Raw genomic sequence first — 24,516 nt, 5'->3', positions numbered from 1 at the left:
TTTGAGATAGGTTCTCCATTTTTTCCCCTAGGACTAGCTTGGTCTTCCCAATTCTGCTTCCCTATGTAGGCAGAATGACAGGCACACACCACCATATCCAGCTTTTTCTATTAAGCTAGGGTCTTGAGAACTTTTATCCCTAAATGCTGGCCTGGAGTTGAGATCCTTTTTTATCTCTGCTGCCTATAGTTCTGATAAATATTCTTTATTTACTAGCTTATCTAGTTTGGTGTTTTCTAAGGAGTAGATGACAGCAGAAAACCATGCTATGTGATTCTGAAATTATACGGTATGATTAGAATTCTGATACTGTTCTCCTGGGGGAAGACAGTCCTGTATTTCATTCACTGTTAGATTTGTAGAAAATGAAATTAAACATCCAGTGTCCAGTTCATCTGCTTTTGATCAAGAGTTTGAGAAGATAATAAGAATTTCAACTGTTGCAAAGGAAGCGCTGGGAGAAATACAGAGGGTGATTCTAATCAGATACAAAGATACTGTTGATTCTTATGCTCTTATAAGATCTGTATGTTGTTGCATGCCTTTTGAGTTTACATCAAGTTGTACTCAGCAGACTACAGAAAATGTAAATGCTTATCAAGACTTGTATTTCTTACCTGTGAAACTTCAAAATCTGCCTGGAGATTTCCAGATGCTAGCCCACTTAAAAGGACAATCTCATTTTCCTTTGGCTGTTGGACATTCATAGAGCTGATAAGTTTTGGAAGATCTGGAGAAACATTGACCAATTTCTGTAAAGCAAGAGTCTTTCTTAGTTTTGGTGATTTCTACTCATTTCCAAAATAACACCCCCAGAATGATTTATAGAAACAAGTGATTTATTCCTGCAAATCACTACTGATGACACAATTTATTAAGGCTGTGGCATAATTTAAGAAGGCTATTCCTGGAAGAAATTATATAATATTAAAGCATAAGAGTTAAGATTAAACAGAATCTTTAAGCTTTATAAACTCTAGTTCTCAATTTTCCAAAGCAAACTTGTAGTAATTCCTACCCTAACAGCTAAATAAACAATACTTCGGAAATAATTTCCTCTTAAGAATTTTGATGAGAGATTTATGTACTAATAATCTTCTGTTTTGAACAAATTGACAATAAAAAATGGCTACCGTTGATTTTGACTATGCATTTAGCACAGTGCTAGACGATTGTCTGTGTTACATCCTATTAAATTTAATCCAGTGTGTCTGTTGTAAGCCAGTCTCAAAGCACTCACAGAAATTCTTCAAACACAGCGTTCTCAGGATAACTTGCTTTCATCCTCCCTGTTTTCTCTTTGATGGACATTGCACAATGATTCCATCAAATGAAATTGTATGTACGATTTCCTTCTGAAAATCCTTTCTGTACTATGTGGGTAATGGTATTCAGAGCATGGTAAAAACTTATAATGAGTAATCTCTGCAGGCAACTGGGTTTAAGGAGATTTGGCTCAGCATTGCCAAGGAAGAAAACATTATGAGAGTACGTAACTACAAGTACTGAGCATGGAACAATTGAGCACTGAGTAACAGTACTTGGAACTGAGTGATGGGATAATGTGTACTCTATTCTGTGATAATCAAGCCATAAAGTGTATACGGTTATACACAGAACAGTATTGTACCAATGGATAATGTCAAACCCCTCAACTCTGGTATTGAAATGACAATCTTATATCACTGCATTCCCATGGTACAGCAGGAGCTGTGTGAAAGAATTGAGTAGACTCGTTTTTTTAAAATTGAAACTGTTTTATTTGTGTTGTTAAATTTTTTTTATTGTAAAGATACTGTACAGAGGGGTTACACTTACATGAGTAAGGCAGTGAATACATTTCCTATGGAGCATTTTTACCCCTCCTTTATTTTTTCCCTACTATCCCGTCCCTCCCCACCTCCCCAACTCCTCCCTCCCAGCCCCCAAAGTTGTAAAGTTCATTTTCAACATAGTGTCTTGTACTTCTCATCATGACAGTGGGCCAACGTGAGCCAACATGCTGTCAAGAATTTACATCAGGATCCTTATAACCTTGTATGAACTTGGGAAATTTACCTGTTACAAGGTGCAAAAGTTCAAGCCCCAGATGAGTCCTAGACTGGGAAGCTAAGTTAGATAGAAACTTTAATGAAAGCTGAAGGAGGCAAAACTCAGAGCCAGAGGGAAGGATGGCTGGTATCAGTCAGGCTTTAGAAAAACCTTGGGGAAAAAAATCACTTCTGATTGGGTGTTTGAATGTGAAGGGAGAACAAAGCAGGGACCTTAGGGCATTGCAGAGAAAGAGGAATGGCTGGCTTGAACAGCTCTGCCACAGGGAAACGCACGTGGCCCTGGTAATGGGCCGGGAAATGCAAGGGCCCGGGTTTACCTGCTGTAGGTGCTCTGTGTTACACGCATCCTTCTTTACATCCAGGTTCACAAAGCAGACCTGGAAAAGAGAGCAAAAGTAGCCAATTAAGCATTAAAAAAAAAAAAAACAACTTGTCGATCCTTTTAGAAGAAAATACGTCTTGGGGGAAATGTTATAAAAGTCCTACATCTTTCGGTAGCTCACCAGAGAAACCATCAGTTCACCAAAGGGCTTCTATGAACATCTCCAGTCTCCTGCTCATATTTCCCCAGGACCCCAGGAAATAACATTTTTATTTTCATGGCTCAACATAGTAAAAGATGACTGCAGACACAAGAAAGACTTCAGTTTTGCAATGTGTTATTGTAATCCCAGGAAGCAAGAGAAAAGACTTAAATGCTGAAAGCTTGCAAGTTTACAATTACGATGAGCATTTCTCTCCATTTTCCTCTCCTCTTCTCACTTCTTTCCCTCATCTTCAGACAGCTAAAGGTAGAATTGAAGACATGCACATCATTGTGCTCAACACCTCTCTTTGGTCTCTTGTTTCTGCCACATCGACTTTTTTTTTTAAACAGGGGAACAGAAATTGGTCTCATCAATCTAGTAACTGAAGTCCTGGTTATATGTGAATAAAAGTCTCGAGTATTTGTAGGTACTGGAGTTTTCCAATTTGTAGATACTGGAGAGTTTGCAATTGCTATGTGAATATTCTCAAACCACTCTCCTTCCTGAGCTGCTTATGATCTCCATCTCCTCTTGCGGTTTGCATTTGGACCAATTCTACCTTTCGCTGACTGACGATGAGGTTTCTTTGCATTTATTCTGGGCTGTAATGTGAAATTCTGTCTACAGGTGAAGGAAAATTATTATAAGACAAAAGTGAAAACGCAAAGCAACTACTTGTTTATATCTTTCAGGTGGATCTTTCTACATCTTGGTAGCAAATTGATTTAGGATTTGAAGATACTGATGTTCATAAAATTTAGAGGGCCATTTTAATGATTATTTAATTGTTATTAAATAGTTGTACAAAGAGGTTGCAATTCCATAACTCGGGTCATGAGTACAATGCTTCTTGGTCAGTGTTACCTGTTCCAGTATTTGCACCCATTTACCCCCTCCCATCCCTACCCTCAAGTTACTTAGTGTAGTTTTCACATAATGTACGTTGGCTATAATGACTGTGTTTGTTCATCTCCTTGAGAGAAACTCTTTAAGAAAAAGAATGAAAGTTATTATTAGATATGAGTGAATGTTCATTTTATTTTAGGAGAGAAAAAAGAAGCACCCAGAAACTGACATTCTACAAGATTCACAAACACTACAAATATGGAAGCCATCCAGAAAAATCTTAAAAAAGGTATTTTTACCTAATTGATACCCAAATTGACTACCGTAATGCTTTCTCATGTTTATTTGTGATCATCTCTTCAGATGACTTTGGTTTTATAATAACATGTTTTTCAAGGAAGAATAGTAGGATATTTCAGTTTTTATTGCATATCGTTGATTACACTTTTTCAGCTGGTCCAATTTTTGTTGGCAATATCATATATTTTTCAGCTTGATGTCAAATTTAGTGGGAAATCTTTCTTTCATATAAGTGCTCTTAAAGGCACAGTCACTGTGTTATTATTATAGGTGTGGGGGTGGTGTGTATATATATATGTGTGCTATCAACTTAAGAATTTGTATTGAATCCTTTTGGTTGTGATTCTACCTTGTGATGCACGTATAAGCTGCGACTACAATACCAAATAAATTATTCAGAAGACACCTCACGCTGAGTAGGCATGAGTGAGAAGCTAGTCCTGTATTTAAATTTCACACGTTGGATAGCCAGGCGCCAGTGGCTTAGTCCTGTAATTCTACTTACTCAGGATGTTGAGATCTGAGGATTTTAGTTCAAAGCTAGCCTCGGCAGACAAATCTCTCTGATTTGTGTCTCAATATTTATCTCCAATTAACCAGTTTTAAAAGAGATAAACAAAACTGGAAGTGGAGCTGTGACTCAAAGTGGTATAGCTCCAGACTTGTGTGACCAAGCTAAGCAAGAGCAAGAGCCCCTGAGCTCCAGCCCCAGTACCAACACAAAAATATTCCATAAAAGAGAACTTTGAAAAAACATGCATTTGACAGAATTTAATTTTCTCTTAAATGTAGTCTATCTTCTTTCATTCGTCACAAGTTGTTGTTGAAAGAGGACAGTTCCTGTTTAACACTGTATTTTCAGTGCTGAGCTCAGTGGCTGGTACGTGATAGATGTTTAGTGTATTTTTTGTTGGTAAATGAATATGAATGAATGGAGTAGAAGCCTTGAATGGAGTGACAGGCATACAGAAGGGAAATACTTAATAGTTACATAACAATTATGTCCCTTGCTTATGTAATGAATTTCAGTGTCATCAATAAACATTTTTTCTTAATAAGAGTTTAGGGCTATTTAGATAAGTTAGATGAGAGTTAATTAAGCTAATATGAATCCAGCTATTAGCTATCGTTTTAAGTGCTTAGATAAATTCTTCTCTTCATAAACAAAGATTTGCTAATGAAAGAGAAAAGACAAAGTGTTGAGAATCATAATTGGTAATAAAGTGCTTTTGTAAAAGGTGTTAATGTTTTTCATGGATTAGAAGCACCTTTCTCTTCTCATAAAATATAGTTGGGTTTTTGTTTGCACAGGTCCCAGTTTAGATCATTTGCAGACATGCTTGGCCCAAGTTCTACTTTTCTTACCTTCTTAGCAAAGCTACCTTGTAGTAGCTTTTAACCTTTGTACACCAATGATATTCTTTTCTCTTTGTATTTAGACTTCTATCTGTCTTCTGTTTTATTAGAAAAATGATGAAAGTAGTAAGTGATAAAAATGATGTTACTTTATTTATGTGACTTTTACATAAACTTTAAATGTTCATAGGTAACATAGCCTTTCTCTGTCTTGTATTATGGATTATGTGGTCAAGTAATCCCAATTGGTTTTTAAATTTGTAAGTCTCTTTTCATAATGGAACTCCATGGGGACATTTTTCATACTAAAATTTGACTGTGAAATATATTGGCCAGCTTTATAAAATACATTTCTGTAAGAAAGGCTGATGTCACCATCATATTAAGACTAAGTGTAATTTATGTGGATTATTGTTCACAGTAGCTTCTATGAGAAAACTGTATTTATAAGTTAAATACAGCAAAACCAGTATTACCACAGAGCAGATGAAAAACAGGTTCAGCTTCCAAATTGAATGTAAAAACAATACATGATAATTGTTGACAGCAAAGCCATATTTCCACCTCACTCATCAGTTTTAACTTTTCAATGTGTTAAATTCAGTTTACATTTTAGACTATGTAGACTGTCTCATGCCTCTGAGTGTTTTATGCACAGAGGGTCAATCACTGTTCAAGAGGAAAACCACAGCAGGATGGCTACCTTAGGATGGACCCTTTGACTTCTGCTGGGGAATTTTTTCTATCTCTCCTGATGTCAGCTAAAACCTGTGAAGGAAATCATTCTATGAAAAGTGCTCATCAGAACAAGATGCCAACTGCCTTCAAAATCTAGGCATCTGAATGTTGAATACGATCAAATACATACTTATGGTTTATCTTAGGAGACAGCGGGTTCTTTTCACAATATGGCCATCTGGCCATGTAAGATGGATGAGGTCTCTTAATTTGATGGTATCAAAATGCTGACCCACAATGTTTCCAGAGAAAAAATTGTCCCCTTTCTTTTCTCAAGCGAAAGACTTTTGCTAGATTCCAGACAGTGGACCAAAATTATCTGCTAAAGCATTCTACATTTTCTCTGATTAGTGCTTTGGGTGGATGACACTAAAGACGGCAATTTTGACATCAGTTTTGGCATGCTATCATTCTGTCCAACATTCTGCAATAGACTTGATCATTTGGGGGAAATGCTGCACTTGTATCCAGTTATTTCTTTGAAATAATTGCAGCACTCATGCAACATGAAAGCCTTTTTTTACACTTGAGACTCAAGCTTCTTTTTATTGCCAATGTTTAATAATTATTTTGAATATGTTACTTTGGGGGCAGCTATTCAAACAGTTTATGAAAAGACTGAAAGGTATAGACGTTTCTAGAACCTGAGGGATATTTTAACTAATAATACATGAAGCCAATATTATTGCTAGGTTAAAAATGTTTTGTTTTTTAAATGGCTCTCAGTGATTATTTAGAGTCAATGGATATCAGAGAACTAGTACACCAATACATTTCTACAAGTGATCTGCTTTTATAACTATCTGTGGGGTTGTATAAAAGGAAGAGGCAAATGACAATAATTACCATCATATCTCGAGATTTTAATTCTGTAGTTGGTTTTAGGAACTGCCAAAATGTGACTGTTTTCTGTTTTCAGTCACATAGAAGTTGTTGGTTGGAGTCCACTCTATGCCAACACTGGACAGAGTGTTCGATGTCATTTATCAGACCCAATGGTTTTCAGGAAGATTGAATAAGTACTCTGTGGGTACTAATTTTTGAGAAGACAGGTCTCTATGGTCCAAAGGCCCCCAAGAAGAAAATAATCTTGGCATAGAATTGTGTAGGATGTCATCTGCTAAGCGCCTCTCCATGGTGATGATGGACTGAGGACCGCAAGCCACAGGCTCTGTGCTCTGTTCCTGGGCTGTGGTGGGGAAAGGGACCGCAGTTACACCCAATGGCTGCTCCTTCTGTTTCCCTAGAACCTGAGTAGCTTCTCACCATTGTCTAGGTGAGAGTATTAAGGCAAATGGGAACTGTGGAGACCCCTCTGATTTCCTTGAGAGAGGAAAATGGAAGAGGATCTGAAAGGCTTCTGAACGCAACAGAGGTGGATGTAAAGAAAGCAACCATGAAAACATAACATAGTTTGCTCCTGGAATGGTAGAAGCTACTGCAGACAAAACAGTAGCTTAACAGTGGTGTGGGGCTGGTGAGAGGGTATAGAAAATGACTGCTAATAAATAGGGTAATGCATTGAGGATTTCCCCCACCATCCCAAACCTCCTGGACCCTGTCTCCAGTGACTAATCATACTGTGTAAATTTCTCTAGATGTCTAACTTGCCACTCATCTGTTTTTGACAACCAAACTACTAAATAATGCCAACTATGTCTCCTTTCTAAATGATTACTTCCTCAGGTACACGTGGGGAACCGCTGTTCAGCTTCAATAGTTAACTAATGCAGCAATCCCATTATGAGAGCTAAGATGTACGGAAAGTAGAAACGAGCAGTTATTAAATGCACATCTTGGGTGATTTTACACTGGGAAGTGGTGATCTTCCTTCCTTCCTTCCTTCCTTCCTTCCTTCCTTCCTTCCTTCCTTCCTTCCTTCCTTCCTTCCTTCCTTCCTTTCTTTCTTTCTTTCTTTTCTTTTTGTCATGGGCTTGAACTCTGGGCCTGGGCGCTGTCCCTCAGCTCTTCAGCTCAAGGCTAGCCTCTACCATTGAGCCACAGCGCCACTTCCGGCTTTTCTCTGCTTGTATGGTGCTGAGGAATAGAACCCAGGGCCTCATGTATGCAAGGCAAGCACTGTACCATTAAGCCACCTTCCAAGCCCAGAATTGGTGATATTCTTGAACTTTGAGAAGAGCAGATTTTTAAGGTCCCCAATCTCACACATAAAAACATGCACATACACAAATGGAAATTATGGGAGGGGATGAATATGTTCATTTGACTGTAGTAATCAGAAACAAAGCATACATATAGACCACATCCAAATATATGGCCAGAGTGTATGACCTCTTTCTTGGCCATTAAATCCTTTAAAAACACTTAACTTTCTTCAAAGTTTTGTTTTGTTTTTGTTTTTGTTTTGTTTTTGCAGAGTAGCTATTGTTTATTTTTAGTCTTTACTGGTAAAAGTGATTGATAGCCTGATTTCTACCATCTTTGTTCAGTTTCTTGCCTTAACCTTTGTTTATTTAAAAGGATGGTTTCTGGGGAAATGGCCTAAGTAGCTCAGTTAACTAGTCATGCTAGCAGCCATGGCAAATAATGCAGAATCAAATGTTCAAAATACTTAGGCAGTGCAGAAGTTAAAAGACTTTGGAGCCTCTAATATTTGCAGCCACAGGGTACGGAGCCAGGTGATTTTCTTTTTAATTTTAAAATTCAAAATTTCAATGTCTGTAACTTTACCAATTGAAGCATCCATAAATCTGACCTTAGCTTCGGAAGAAAAAGAGACAAAAGAAGAATATTTTGTAATATTCTATTTTCCAGTGTAAGAGTTAAGACTCCAGGTTGAAACTGAAGGATACTGTGAACTGTCTGTTTGTAGTCGTCACAAAAGCCTCTACAAGAGTTTCCTTCCTGTGCAAGGAAAAATTAAAAACAAAATCAACAAAAATCACTGACTGAGTGAGGCCCACTAGCCAAGTTCACCCTTTTGTCACCCAGAGCTATCATCAGTTCACTTTCACATTTTCCCACTTGGAAGGAAAGCAGAACATAGAATGAAAAAGATTCTTAGGCTTCACGTAGCTCTTGCCAAGCACATTTTTATTTCACTATGAGTGTACAATGAAGAACAAGCAAAAGTGAAAGAACTCTACAAAATTCCAGTGCAGCTATGTGCAGCAAAATCTGCCTCTGGTATTTGTATTTCAATAATGATGGAATGTTAGAGAAGAAAAGGAACTTTAAAAAACCATATGCTTCAACTCTCTTATCTGTAATGAAATGAATACATGCCAAGTCCAAAGCTACTTCATATAGCTGGTCACTCATTGATTCATTCACCCATTCTGTTTTCCAATTTATCTATTAAGAAATTTTGTGAGTGATTATTCATTTACAAAGAAGTTACTTTTGTTTTCTATATCCTGATTATCTTGTTGCGATTTTTCATATTCGCAACCTTTATTTATGTTTGTTATGCACGAGTATTCGAGCGTGAAGATGAGGTTGGGGGCTCTAGATACTGCTTTCTGACTAAGAGATTCCTCTGTGTAGTTTGATTGGTTAGAACTTGGTCATGTCTTGGAAGATTTCCTCCTATCATCATGCCAGTCAGCTCAAGCTTCCACAACAAGGTACCACAGACGAGGCAGTTTAAGCAAAGGAAATCTATGTTCTCATTGTTTTAGAAGGTTTTATTTTAGGTAAAGGTGGCTGCTGGTCTGATTCCTTCCGAGAGCTTCTTTTCCAGCTTGTTTAGTGTCGCCTTCTTGTTGTAGCCTCCCATGGTAGTGGAAAGCTCTGGCGTCTCTTTATTTTTGTTTTAAATTAAAAATTTTAAATTGTATTTACATCGTTGTACTTTGTTGGCATTTTACTCAGCATAACCAAGTAAGAGGATAATGCATCGTGAACAATGTTACCTCTTCCACTTCCTCCTCATCTCATGTAACTCCCCTCATCACCCAAGTTACCAGGTTCCATTTTGTCATACACTGAAGGTTATTACTTTGTCACTACTGTTCCTCTCTCCGTCTCCCCTGACCTCTCCCTTCCTGACAACACAGGTTTCTGCTTTCTGGTATTCATTTTGTTAAACTGTAAGTTAGGTGTTTGAAGGAGTTACCTTATTGCAGTCCTCCTCTGCAAATATCATACTTTAGATAAGGTCGTTATGTATATATACATATGATATATGCATATCTTTTCATATGTATTTATAACTGATATCTAACATCTGCAAATGAGGACATGTGTCCTTTGTCCTTCTGAGATTGATTTCACTTCACATAATTGCTTTCCAGGCCCATCCATTTCCCTGTAACTTCCGTGTTGCCTGATTAATGAGTTAAATTTCACGGCATCTTTTTTTTTTACATGTGTTCCTAGCTCTATAGAGTTAAGGTCCCACAATGCATGTCTGTAATGGGATAATGCATATCTGTGGCTATTCGTCCATTGAGTGACTCACACCCTTTGCTAAGGTTTCTCTAAAGAAAAAGGAAAAAAAACCCAAATCAATATTTTAGCCCTGAAGGAGCAGGGCATAGAATGAGCTAGAAAAATAAGACCTGGCGGCTGGGAAGGTGGCTCAGTGGTAGAGCGCTTGCCTTGCATGCCTGAGGCCCTGGGTTCGATTTCCTAGCACCACATGAGCAAAAAAGAAAAAAAGCCGGAAGTGGTGCTGTGGCTCAAGTGGTAGAGTGCTAGCCTTGAGCTGAAGAGCTGAGGGACAGCGCCCAGGCCCAGAGTTCAGGCCACACGACCGGACCAAAAAAAGAAAGAAAGAAAGAAAGAAAATGGAGACCTAGAGTTGAGGATGTCAGAGAGAGAAACTTTTTGCTGCTGGACACAGAGAATGAGATCCTGAATCAGACAATGACCACAACAATAAGAAAAAAACCACATCCTATCTTAGTAGCTCTGTAAATGTACCAGAAACCAAGACTAAATGGGACATCCTTCTCACTAGCTTTCTATTACACTCCATTCTTCATAGTTCCCTCCAGAGCCTAGGGCACTGCGAAATCTGCCTGTCTCTCGGCATCAGTGTCTGCCATTTCTCCATTCTGCACCGACACTCTGACCACTCTTAATTTTTCTTAAATCCACCATGCTCACTCTTGTCACAAAGCTGTACAAGTGCTATTTGTTCCCCATCTCAAGGCCTTTCTCTAGCTATGCCCTGTCCATTCACCCACTGCCTCCCATGTAACACACTCAGACTTCCCTTCTCTTTCCTTACCACTCCAGTGTCCTCTTCTACCACACATTCCCTGAAGGCCACAGATCTCCTTGGAGTTGAGGTTTCACACTTACTTCCCTCATAGGCATTCAAATATTTCTCCAGGAAATAGTAAAGCCACTCATAAGTATGTAGACATGAAGAATAGTAGAGAAGGACAGAATTTGGAAGAAATGGTTGTGCCTGACTTTTGCTTATAGCTTTTGCTTACTATTTTTGGTAAACATGTAAGTTCAATGATATATCAAAATACTGTGGTTTCATAAGAGGAGCTATGTGTTACAAGGAGTATTTAACATTATCTTAAGCATGATTTAGAGAATATTGTTTAAATATGCTCACTTGTGACATTATAGAATACCTGTAGGGAATATTAGAGCATTCATTTTGGGGGTACTGAGGACAGAACACAGGGCTTTGTGCATGCTAACCAACTGCTCTGCCCCTGAACCACATTCACAGCCCCTAGCAGAACAGTTTTTTTTTAAATGTTTTTTTATTGTTAAAATACCATACAGAGGGGTTGCAGTTACATGAGCAAGGTAATGAGAACATTTCTTATCCAGCATTGTTGCCTCCTCCTTTGTTTATCCCCTACCATAGAACAGTTTTTTTTAACATCTGTATTATACAAGGGAACCTTAAAAAGAAGTAGAAGGCCCAGTGTGGGGCACATATCTATAATTCCAGCTACTCAGGAAGTCAAGTGGCACTAACCCAGCCTCCAGAGTAAGTATTCACAAATGAGTTTAAGCAGAAGTGTGTATATTAAGTACTATTCACCCAGCTCTGAGTAATTCTTGAAGCCAGATACCCAGCCCCTGCCCCTGTGTGTGTGTGTGTGTGTGTGTGTGTGTGTGTGTGTGTGTGTGTGTGTGTGTGTGTGTGTGTGTGTGTGTGTGTGTGTGTGTGTACTGGGGCAGGAACTCCGGCAATAGGGCTTGACCTCAGAGCCTGGGTGCTATCCCTTAACTTTTTTATTCAAGGCTGGCTCCATTTTCTGAAGCCAGACTTTTTACATCCCTATCCCAAGCAATACAACGAAAGAATTCCTTCCAGAGAAATGGTTGTAGTGAGTACCCACATGTGTGCTATACACTGAATGCTTACAGTCTTCTTTCATTAGTATGTGGAAGCCCAACATCCCATTGGGAGTGTATTTAGACAGAGGAAAAGGAGGGGGTGATACAGGTTCCACGTGGCCAGTGTTCCTTTCCCATGCACCTCTGTCCACACCTTTGCTGCTGCTGGCTGACCCTGTTTCCAGGGGCTGAGCTCTTCACTCCAGTTTAGAGCATCCAGGCAGACTCGAACCAATGTGCTGCCTTGTTCAGTGACTATATTGTTAGAGTTTCTAGTGCTCTGTGCTCCTCTTAGTATTTGTTCCTTAAGAGCTGCTAGTTAGAAGAGGCTACTTTGAGTAGACTACAAGCTTTCAAATGCAAATGACTGCTTATACACTAAAATTATAAAAAAAAAACTTTAAATCTACATTCATTAAATCTTACCTTACAGATGCATGCATACTTTCTTATTCACCCCAACATACTAACCAATTCTACTCCTGTTTCAAATCTGATCTGCTTCTCCTTCATACTCTGACCTTCTCCTTCTCCTTAATTCCAGGAATCACTGATCTATTCTCAGATCCTAGTGTTTCTCTTTTCCAGCCTTTTGTATAAACAGAGTCAAATGGTATGTAACTGTTTAACACTAGTGTTTTTTTTTCCACTTGGGCAAATGCATTTGAAGTTTATTTGTGTTGTGTTTGTCTATTGCATCCTCCTTTTTATTGTTGTGTAGTATTTCACTGTGTGGATGAGTGATGGATTATCAATCCATTTACTCACTCACTGGCCCCTGTGTTCAGGAGTTTGTAAGAACATATGCTTTCATCCCATTGGCTATAAACTTGGAATGGACTCGATGATGTGAATGATATAACTTCTGAAAAGCTGCTAAACTGTTTCTCAGTGTGGCTAAAACAGTTTTCACTCTCTACTTTTTTATTTTCCATGTGTGTGTATGCATGTGTGGTGTATGTAGAGTAAGAGAGAGAGAAGAAAAAGAGGAGAGGAAAGGAATGGGGAGGAGTTGGGAGGAGCAGAGAAGAGAGAGAGAGTATAAAACAAAATCGTATAGAATTTAATGTAAAGACTGGAGATATGCTTCTTCTTTGCTACATTATCTTCAAACACTTGTTTTTAGGTGGTACAAAATTTAAAACATTATGAAACCATTTACTCATTCAGGTACTTCTATATGGAATGTATGATACATATTATCCTATTGATACAGACTAAAGCACTTCATTAGGTGTTGTAAAGGACACAAAAATACAGAACAAACAGCAGGAATATTTTTCCTTCACTGAATTTGATTGGCTTATCTTCATATCATTGTATTTATAATAAAAGCAATAGCAGGAATAAGCTTTATAATTCACTGAGGTCAGTGCTAAGTGTTTCTATGAACTAAGCTCACTAATCCTCCTAACAGCCATATAAGCTTGCCAGAGCACTGTAATTATTAACAGATAAGAATGTCAAGGAGCAAAGATATTAACTAATTCCCCACAGTCTCACAGTTAGTGATGAGTGTGACTATGCTCCATCTCTACTTCAGATCCTATACAATTTCCTTTCTCTCTGTCTCTGTCTTTCTGTCTCTCTCTCATAGAGTTCTGAAGACAACTCTATGTTCTTCTTCATTAACCACCATATCACCCTACCTGCTCCACGAAAAGGGTCAGCAAAGTACAGGAGCAGAATAAACAGGACCAAGGCAACATGTATAAACTTCCTTTAAGTCTAAATGCTTCTGAGTAGCTACACACACCCTTGTTTGTGAAAAACTGGATAAAATCCATCAATTGGCTTATGGCCAGTATTTGGTGAAACTGTACAATGTACTGGCATTTCTTCTTACGCAACTTACATATTAATTAATTTTGTGCCAGTATTGAGGCTTGAACTTAAGGTCTCTGCTCTCACTTGGCTTATTTTTTGCTTCAAGATGGTGATCTACCACTTGAGCCACACATCCATTTTCAGCTTTTTGTTAATTAACTTATGATAAGAATCTCTCAGATTTGGCTACCCAGGTTGCCTTTGAACTGTGATCCTCAAATCTCAGCTCCTTGAGTATTAGACAGGCATGAGACAGAACCTCTTTTAATGCTAAAAAACAATCATGAACCATTGTTTTTTGGCGGTCTGCATTAAAAAGTGAATTTTTGTTTAGAGGAAACATATTCAGTGGGTTTCTCATGGACAAGAATTCATGTTCTTACAGGTGGAAGTTAGTACCTGCCAAGCCAGACAAGAATAGAGTTGAGACAGGCAATGGAACTCAAATGAGAGAAGTATCAAATAATGTAATATGAACATCATTATTTGTTTGTTTTTGATGCTGGTACTGGGTATTGAACTCCAAAACTCACACTCTGGCTCCAGGCTCATGCTTTACTAATTGAATCACACCTCCATTTTCAGATTTTTGCTGGCTACGTGGAGATAAGAGTCTCAAAGACTTTTCTGCCTAGGTTGACTTTGAACCATGATCCAAGCACCTCAGCCTTTTGAGCAGCTAGGCTTATAGATATGAGTCAACCAGTACCAACTGAATGTCATTTTTTATGTTATGCCATTTTATGTCTACAATTCTTGTATTTTAGCTTAAATTTTAGAACTTACCATTTTGGTTCAGAATATCCCTCAAATCACTTGAGGATTTATATGAATCTTTCTTTTATATTACTTTGTGTCCTATAAAAATTTCCAATTTATGACTAATGTTCGATGTTTCTTTTAATTACATGCTATATATGTTAGTATCTATATTTTTCTTGTAACTAGGGCTGAAATGTTTAGCTGGTACATAAACAAATGTTTTATGAGGACTCAAAATGAAAAAAATAAATCAAGTGATTTGTCTTCTTAAATTTTACTTTCATTTAGTGAAAATATCTTGCTTTCTCTAACCACTTGACCATTGTATATAGTTATACAAGATGTGAGCCAGTACTTACAAATGGTTTTCATATAAAAAATTGTCAATTTGAAGCAATACTTTTTTTTTTTTTACTTTTGCTTAAGGCTAGCACTCTACCACTTGAGTCACAGCACCACCTCTGGCTTTTTCTGTTTATGTGGTATTGAGGAATTGAACCTAGAACTTGATGCACACAAGGCAAGCACTCTACCACGGAGCCACATTCCAAGACCAAGGCAATACTATTTTTTTTTTAATAGTACGTTAAGTCACAATTCAAGGATAGCCTTGGCAAAGATCATGAGACCCTCATCTCAACAGATAAGCTGTGCATAGTAGAGCATAACTGTGACCTAAGCTATGTGCAAGGTTTCAGCAGGAGGATCATGTACCTCAGCTAATCTGGCCAAAAACATGGGCCCCATATCTGAGGAGTAGGTACTTGGGATTAAGCTCAAGGCCCTGAACTTGACAGGCAAGTGTTCTACCACCTGAGCTATTTTCTCAAAACTTTTGCTTGTATTTTGTTTTTAAACTTGAGTCTTGCAGTCTTTTTTCCCCTAGCCCTTAATTCAAGACCCTCCTGTGTGCGTCACTTGAGCAAGTGGGAATATAGTCATGTGACATCACACTCAGCCAGCTATCTCTTTTTTTTTTTAACAGTAGAGACCGATGTCTTTACTAAAAATGGAAAAAAGCAAACATGTCAAAATAATGTTTTAAGGAAAACGGTGGACAGCTAGTTCTTTGTGAAAGTGAGTACCACATTCACATAATATGCAAAAGATGAAGCAAAATATTAAAATGATATTATGAAGCAGTCCCTCATCAGTGACTATGCAGCTACAAAGGAAGGACACGGGATGACAGCTGGTAATCTGAGGAGCAGGAGTGACACTCCCAAGGTGCTGGTGTGGGCTGTGAATCCAGCAGCCCACGCTTCTGTGGAATTTGTTCTCTATTAGGGAGAGGAGCTTGTCTGGGTAATTACTTTCTACAGATGGAAGGTTATTATGGATAGATGAATTATTAAATAAAGTCTATTGAATACAACAGAAATGATCATGTACACTGACAAATAAACAAATAAAATTCTAGCTGTAAATAACTTTGGCATGCCAAATACTGCTGAGATTTTACTGTATGATTTAATGGAAAAGTTATTTGAAGCATTTGCCAAAAGCACAAAATGAAATCACTCTGTCTCTGTCCCTGTCGCTATCTCTGTCTCTCTGTCTCTGATCTATCTATTCATTGAACATCCATCCATCCATTCATCCATCCAGCACTGCTCAGTGAACTGTATTGGTAGTTGGCACTTATATGACAGTTTCATTTAACCCAGGATCTGTTCATATCATCATGAAATTACTTATTCTGAGGACAGATTGAGGCTGGTCAATATTAATAAGAAATGACATTGCTGCTGTGGTTGGTGTTAAAGTTGGATTATTTCATGAAAATCACATACATATGCTGTTGTCTTTGGAAGAATGTAGGTTCTTCATTCATGTAACACATTAGAAACTAGATTTTTTTTGTTGCTTATCCTTTTGATTAAAAGTTAAAACTAGACTTTATTATAAACATAGCAATTAACTCCATAAGTTTAATTACGGACTTGTAGTTCCCATCAAGGTGTTCGTGCTGGGTACCTGGATGAGACACAGGGCATAAAGTCTGGGGATTTCACTTTAATACTATGCTGAAGAGTTTTAACTTTTGGTAGACATTGACTTCTCCAACGGTTAAAACACTAGAAGTGTATTTCAATTGTCACTTCACTTGGTTTAACCACTAAAAGTGAGATTTTATTGGTTCATTCACCCTGAAATACGTATTTGGAAATGGCAAATTTGGACATCATTAAATGGGAACATTTCATATGCTAAAAATCAGTTCCCACAATGAAACTAAAGTATATTCTCCTGGGACTTTGAAGGCTTATTTAAAAAAAAAAACTGTTCAGATTGATATTAAATGGAAATCACAATTAATTGACATTACTCAACTTCATCCCCTTAATATTTTGATTGGAAAGGGAGAACTATCAGTAAAGATTACTGATATACAGAATCAGAAGGAAAATAATTAAGAACCATTATTACTGGGGTCACAGAGTTTCATAATTTTTCTAGGTGTAGCTACCCTAAATACAAGAAGCACAATTCTAGCCAAGCTTGCACACCTGTGTTGAAGGACATTTATTTCACTTAAGAGAAAAGTAAATATCACACTTGCTGGCTCACGTTGGTCTTGCACATTGCAAACGGAGATATCAAAATTGTATTTGCCCTGTGGTAGCTAAAAAGGCTTTGGATTTTTTAGTTCCCAACTGAATGTCGGGAACCCTTTAATAATTCACTACTAAAGCATGCTTATTTCTTTAGAGTATAGAGTTTTCAGCACTTGCTTCCCAAGTGCTGTTTTCAGTATCATATGTGACTTTGTTATGTGAAATATTTTCTTTCCCCTTCAATAAATGAATGGTGCAGCATCAAATTTCTGGCAGACGATGGATGTACTCCTGGTGTATATTCTTTCCTTTGCTGTGCAGGCTTTTGGGTTCACGTTCTCTGAAATAGATGTCAGATAAGGCAGGCGATGATGAATGGGAAGAGTACGTAAAGAGGAGAGGATCCAACTCATTCAAATGCTGGCATGCGGGCAGATTAAGGGAACTCACAAAGAAGCTGGATAGCTGGAGTGGCAACTGGAAACACAGACAGACAAAGCTACAGGAGCTGACGGGTACAGGCTTGGAGGAGGCAGTCTGGCATAAACCCCAAGGACCTCTGCATGTTCTTGTCTATCAGCTTGAAAGAAAGGGAACTTCTCAGACCTCATTAAGCTTCATTCAGAGAGGGAAAGTTTGGTTCTCATTGGGGGCACAGACCATAATGGCTGCTGGAAGCCAGGTGCTCACAGATTGTTCTGCTTTTGACAGAGACTATATTTTCTCTATTGTGCCTGCGCCTCCTAGGCTTTTACGTTCATGATTCGAGACTGCTTTTGATGTTGTTTTTCTTTTTTGGTGGCACCAGGGATTAAACCTAGCACCTCCCACTTGCTAGGCAGGTGCCTCAGCCCTTGAGCCATTCCTCCAGTCTCTTTTGGGATTAGCTGTTTTTGAGACAGGTTCTCACTTCATACTCAGGTTATCCTGGACTGTGATCCTCCTACTTGTTCTTCCCAGTGTTTCCAGGCATCCGCCATCACATCCAGTCACGGGTTGTGATGGATGCTTGTGAACTTTTATGCCCCGACTGGCCTCAAACTACAGTCCCCGATCTCTGCATTCCAGATAGCTGGGATTAAAGGCCAGAGCTGCCATTATACTTATCTAAGGTTGTTGTTCAGAGTGTAATGCCAATCTCTTGGGGCAGCATTGTAGTCCTGGGGGACTGTGTAGTTATCCCCATCTTCTGGAGTATGAGGGTATTTAGGAAATGTTTACCCTTTGGGCTTTTGGCTGGCTGCCTCCTGGGACCCTCAAGATATGTCTGCTACTGGAGAGAAAGAAGTCCAGCAAGTTTCCCTTCCCCCATTTCTCTCTTGCCTTTTGCATTCTGCTACCAATCGAACATGACTCACCCCACTGTTGGAACAAGCCTGTGTTCCAAAATGTCAGAGAATTGCGTCTCAGTGGCAGGAACACCTGACCCCATCTTCAGTCCCAGCTAAAGTCCCTTTATCCCTCCCTGCACTTCTTCTCCTTATCTTTCTCTCTCTTGAGTCTCACTTTGACACAGGCTAATTCATTTTCTATAATATGGTAATTTATGCCTCTTTGAAGGTTATCTTCTTTTCAAAAGGTGATCCAATTACCCTCTCCTTCTTTTCTTTTCACAGACAAGCTATTTGAATCTGCTGCCGTTAAGTGCCCTTCAGCCTCCAGGGAGAACTGAGAGCCCAGCAGTTTGAGGTGCCCTGAACCCAGGTGTGTGAGACCCAGGAGCTACAGCCTGGGACTATAAAAGGCCCATCACTCAGATGCACATTGCTGTGGCAGTGACAAATCACAGCCATTCCAGTTCCCATGAAAAAGAAGTGCATTTCCCAAGGAGGAAGTGATTTGGAACAAAGGAGGAGCTGCTTCCTGTGCAATGCATTCTCATTACAACCTAAATTTATCAGAGCAGATAATCTCACAAAATCACCCATAGTTGTTTTGTTCTTTTCTGGCATCCGTTTAAACTAAGCCAGTCAATAGAAGAAGGAATAAGCCTTGAAAGGTTGTAATTAGGTTTCTGATGCACTTTGTCCTCTGTGCTTCGTCTTCACTCACTCTTTCTGCTTCGTTGTCTGTTCTGTCTGAAGAACACACCCAGAGGTGTCTTTCTTCAACTTAATGTGACTGTAAAAAAGCCCAAACTATGTTTGGGTTGTCTGTGTTGAAAGATTCAATAGCTTTCCTCCATAAAGGGCATTCTACTTGTCCTGTTTTAGCAGAGGGGTAAAAAGAAGGAAGGCTAGAAGGCAAGAACAGTTGCATCGTTGTCCACCTTGGGAAGTTAGTGTTGTTTCAGTCCCAGTGGCTCAATGTGAACAGAAAAATTGATAGGTGTTCTCAATTTTCAGCAAAAAAATAGAACTAGATTTTTTGGGAGGGGGTAAGAAAAGAAACTTGATAAAATCTCAACTGCAAGCAGCATTTGCCAAATATAAAATCATATATTGTATAAGTGCAGCTAGAAATCTGAAGGGCAAGGTTCTTTGTGGTATATGCCCTAATAAAATCATCTTGGCCTGGAAATTGGTAGGTTCTCCTGAGGGCTAAGTCAGCCAGCCACCAGACAGTCGACCAGACAGGGCCTCCATTAGCCATCAGTTAAGTAACTAAGGGTTGTGGATCGCAACTGAGCACAATGGATGCCATCCAAGGTCCTTGGTCTTCAAATGAGCTTTATGTGTATCTCTGTTTTTATGTTACAAGGCAGGTAAAATTTCCTTTGAAAACTAGTTTCTGCTGTTAAAAAAAACCCAACACAGATCCACCGAATATTTAACACTGTATAAGGATTATTTAAAAATATGCCCAGAATCACTAGAATTCCAGCACAAACTAATAAATATATAAAGAGATGGAAATATGCATTTCTATGTGGGAAGAATCCAACCCATGTGTCAGTAACAGTGGCTTATTCCTACAATCATACCTACTTAGCAGGCTGAGATCTGAAGACCCCAGTTCAAAGCCAGCCCCAGCAGAAAAGTTTGTGATATTCTCATCCCCAATTAACCACCAAAGAGCCAAGAGGAGTTGTGGTGCAAACTGCAGAGCACTAGCCCTGAGCACAAGAGCTCAGGGACTGCACCTAGGCCATGAGTTCAAGCCCAGGACTAGTGCAAAAGAGAAGAGAGGAAAGGAGAAGAGAGGAGAGGAGAGGAGAGGAGAGGAGAAGAGAATAGAGGGGAAGGGAAAGGGGAGGGGAGAGAGAAGAGATCCAACATGTTAAGTACAACACTTTAAAATTTGAACTTCACCTAATTTTCATTTACCTTGAGGAGGTCTTTGTGAGTTCTGGAGTTCTTTTACTTTGTTTTATTTCTTTGGAGTTTTATATTTCTATGTGTGTGTTTTGTTTCTTTTTGGGACAGGGTTTTGTTCTGCACTCCAGGTTGGCCTTAAACTCTCTTTATAGCTTTGGCTTACCTCTAACATGATTCTCCTGCCTCAGTGTTACAAATGCTAGGATTGCAGGCAGGTACCACGATGCTCAGCTTTATTCAAGTTTTTATTTGACTTGCAAATTAGTTGGCTCTGACTTAGCTGAGTTCGAAACTCAGACAGCTTTCAAGGTCCAGATAAACCTGTGTTGTTTTTTTTTTTCTTTCTTAATGTAAATATTATGAAATTTTATGACATTTAGGCCATGTTTCTGCATATGCTTAGAATTCTCTAAGCTTACTTTTTGTTCAATTAATTCCTATTTTTCAAGCTACAGTTTTTAAAAGTCTTATCTTCTGAGAAGATATCTATCTATATAGCCTATTTATTTAGGGGAAGATAAGTTTTGGGGCATGGAGTTTTTCTCATTGCCTTCTCTAATTAGCAATAACTCTTCCTTTCCCTGCTACTTCTTTCACTCATGACTTTGATGCTGAGATGTCATCCTCAGAATTGACAGATGGGAACCTCCTCTAAGTTCTGCCAAGGGCCTTGCAGACAAGTGACCACTTATGCAGCTTTAATTTATTTTACTTAATTTTTTCCAGTCCTGGGGCTTGAACTCAGGGCCTAGGCACTGTCCCTGAGCTTCTTTTGCTCAAGGCTAATACTCTACCACTTGAGCCACAGCACCACTTCTGCCTTTTTCTGTGTATGTGGTACTGAGGAATTGAATCCAGAGCTTCATGCATGCTAGGCAAGCACTCTACCACTAAGACACATTCCCAGCCCAGTTTCTAATATTAGAAATCGAAGCTTCATGAAATGCATGATTATTTCTATGTCATCTGACTACAGGGTTCTGAAAAGTGAAGTTCTTGGAAAGGATTGTGTACTGATGGAATTGATGTCTCAACTCAGGTCTTCCAACGACAAGTGTCAACTGGGAAAGTCAACAAGTTAATAAGCTAGTAAACAACTGTGGCGGAGCTAGTTGCCTTAACTCTGGCTAAGGCAAGTTGTATTCTTTGATAATGTCACAGTACTAGTGTAAAGAGATGCTGTAAATATATATCAGGATTAAAAAGTGTACACAAAAATACATCGTGGGTATAAATTAGTATAATTTTATTTCTGTGATTTGCATTCTACATTAATGCCTAGGAGAAAACTAATCTTGCCTTATTTGGAGTCTTCAAAAGTACTTCCTTGATCTCATGTAAGTACTGCCTTTACTGTATATACTCCTTCCCCATCTCCTTCATTAATCATCAACTTCAGTCGAGTTTCGTTCAGCAGGAAATAATCAATGTTATCAAACAGAACAAGATCTTTCCATGACAAGGCTAAGAAAATCTTTGACTCCCAATAGGGAAGAGATGATGTATACTACAATCACAATTTTACTTTCAGGGAGTAAAGTAGGAAGAACAGAATTATGGGAATAATACAAATTATAGAATATCATTTTAAAGATGGATCTCAAAGATGAGGATTTTCCAATATTCCATTATTTCTCTTCTGTTTGAAAGGTATTTAAGCACACTGTGTTTGGAATGCACAAATGTGTCCTTTCCAAATTTACTAACACTGTGGTATTTGTATAGTGACATTGCCCAGCTACTTTACTTCCCCAAATTGGATTCCCAGCAACAGAGAAATGGACCTTCTATACCCTCTTCGAATTAGCAAGGATTTGCTTTCTTTTTAACGAAGTGACAAATGTTTGATTCTATCTCAAGGCTGAAAACTGCATCTCACATCTTCCTCTGACACTGTGGCTTTTGTGATTTTTAGCAGGTTGTGACTAACAAGCTGTAGTAAAGTTGGATGGCAAATTAGAGTTTATAGGACTAAAAATACTGTTAGTAATTACAGCTTTTGGAAAAAAAAAACCCAAGAGCTAGATTCACCCAGGAATCAATAGCTTTCTTGCAAAAGATGCCAGATTGCTCTGCAGAGGGGCAGAAAAGGCATATATCTCATTCTCAGACATAAATCAGGGGAAGATACTCTTAAGGGTGTAATTTCGTGAGACACTTTTGAGTGGTTACACGGAGAGAGCTAATAGCTAAAGCAAAGAAAGTCTTTAGTGAGGTGAAACTACAACTGGAGCATATGTAAGAAATTATTCGAAAGGTCACCTTGATAAAAATTTCAGAACAAATTATGAGTAAATGCATGATTGGGCAGTAAAATTGATCATACAAAACACAAACCAACCAGTGAACGTCTTGCTTGTGTAGACAGAAGTCACTCAAACATGATGCATGAAGGCCTGACAGAGTCTCAGAAACAACATTATGTTTTTATTCATATAAAACCATTAAATCAGAGTCATACTTATCTTTCAAAGTGTTAGCTTAGAAATATAGAAGAGCTGATGACAATTATTTTCCGTGAAGTGTCATCTTCTACATATTTCGGGCTGCAGGCTATTGTAGGATCTCCTGCATTTATTTAATCCCTCCTTCTCCCTTTCATTCCTCCTTCTTCCCTTCTCCTTCCTCTTCTGTCTCTTCCTTCCTCTCCTCTGTCTCCCATTCTCTCTCTCAGAGGGACAGTAGTCATAAACAACCTAAAATTAAACCAGTGTAACTATATCCCAATAAAGTTTTATTTATGAACATAGGCCATGGGCCAGATCTGACGAGAGAACTATATTATGCCAGCTGTTGCTCTGGTAAGTAATGGCTATGAAATCACACACTTTAATTTCCCTATTCATCTTTTAATTACAGGTGACACAGGGCAGAAAAGACTACTTGGCATCTTTAACACGAGGTCTTTCGTGCAGGCACTAATTCTATCACTGTATAATCCTGGATGGACAAGCATTTAACTTTTCAACACCTGTGCATATTTCTTCACTTAGAATTCCTATCATGCCTACTTTATGAGGTTGCTGTAAAGACATAGTAACATAAAATTAGTGGAATATGAAAATACTCCATAAATTAAAGTATTATTCAAATGAATAAAACTGATATTATTAATAGGTGGTAAGTGAACAGAAAATTCTCAGAAAGACATGACAAATAATAGTGATGAAAAGGATGCAAATTGTAAAATTATTGGTAATTATACTAAATAATATGTATAATACAATAAATAATTGGTAATTATTTATTCTGAATAAAAAATTAGAATAGGATTGTTGTTCAATTACAGTGAATTCCGAGGACTAGAAAAGGCTTCAAGCAGTATATTGGGGCTTGAATTTAGGTCCTTGGAAATGACCCTTAGCTTTTCCTCTTAAGGTTAGTGTTCTACTACTTGAGCCATGCCTCTACTTTTGGCTTTTTACTGGTTAATTGGAATAAGAGTGTCATGGACTTTTCTTCCCAGGCTTATTTTGAACCATGATCCTCAGATTTCAGCCTCTTGAATAGCTAGGATTGCAGGCATGAGCCACAGACAACCAGAAAGACATTTTTTTTAAAAATTAGTGAATCCATCTGATATTCTGAATTGAGCTCTTTGTGGACCTAAGAATTAGATTAATTCCACTTCTTACTTTTAATGACCTGATGTTTTCAATCGCATGAGCTTGAAGTGGAGAGCCCAATGCAGTGTGCTGTCTTCCATTAGACAATGTTGTTCCTCTGGGCTCACACCCCATCCTCAATTTCAATATTTTCTTTATTAGTAAACACAGTACTTTGCATAGCAGTTATCAGTATAGTAACCCCCTTAAATTTTCCATCATTAATATAAGCAAACCATTTTTTCTTTGCAAATACAGCAGGGGCTGAACTGTACTGTCTCCTCGTATTTGCTTCACATATTTCAGTCTAAGTAACACAATGGGCACTGCCTGGTAACCTCATTAATGGTGCCCACTGGATAGAGCTTATGGATTAGAGCGTGGCTAGGGAGTCACTGCTTCTTGGC

General features: G+C 38.4%; 1 protein-coding gene across 1 annotated transcript in view; it reads right to left on the bottom strand.

Moving 5' to 3' along the window:
- The window catches only part of LOC122107544 (SPHK1 interactor, AKAP domain containing), a 93,206-nt gene that overhangs the window by 32,032 nt on the left and 36,658 nt on the right, over positions 1 to 24,516 (bottom strand). Inside the window, exons 3-4 of the mRNA XM_042679330.1 lie at positions 2,372 to 2,431; positions 618 to 752 (exon numbers count right to left, since the gene is read on the bottom strand). Of these exons, the coding sequence (XP_042535264.1) occupies positions 618 to 752; positions 2,372 to 2,431 (195 nt within the window). The remainder of the gene's footprint in view (positions 1 to 617; positions 753 to 2,371; positions 2,432 to 24,516) is intronic.

Source organism: Dipodomys spectabilis, unplaced genomic scaffold (genome assembly GCF_019054845.1).
Source record: "Dipodomys spectabilis isolate Male_0828 unplaced genomic scaffold, ASM1905484v1 ptg000051l, whole genome shotgun sequence".
Classification (NCBI taxonomy): Eukaryota; Metazoa; Chordata; class Mammalia; order Rodentia; family Heteromyidae; genus Dipodomys; species Dipodomys spectabilis.
Note: the sequence above shows the minus strand (reverse complement) of the source record. Positions and strands in the feature narration are given on the sequence as shown.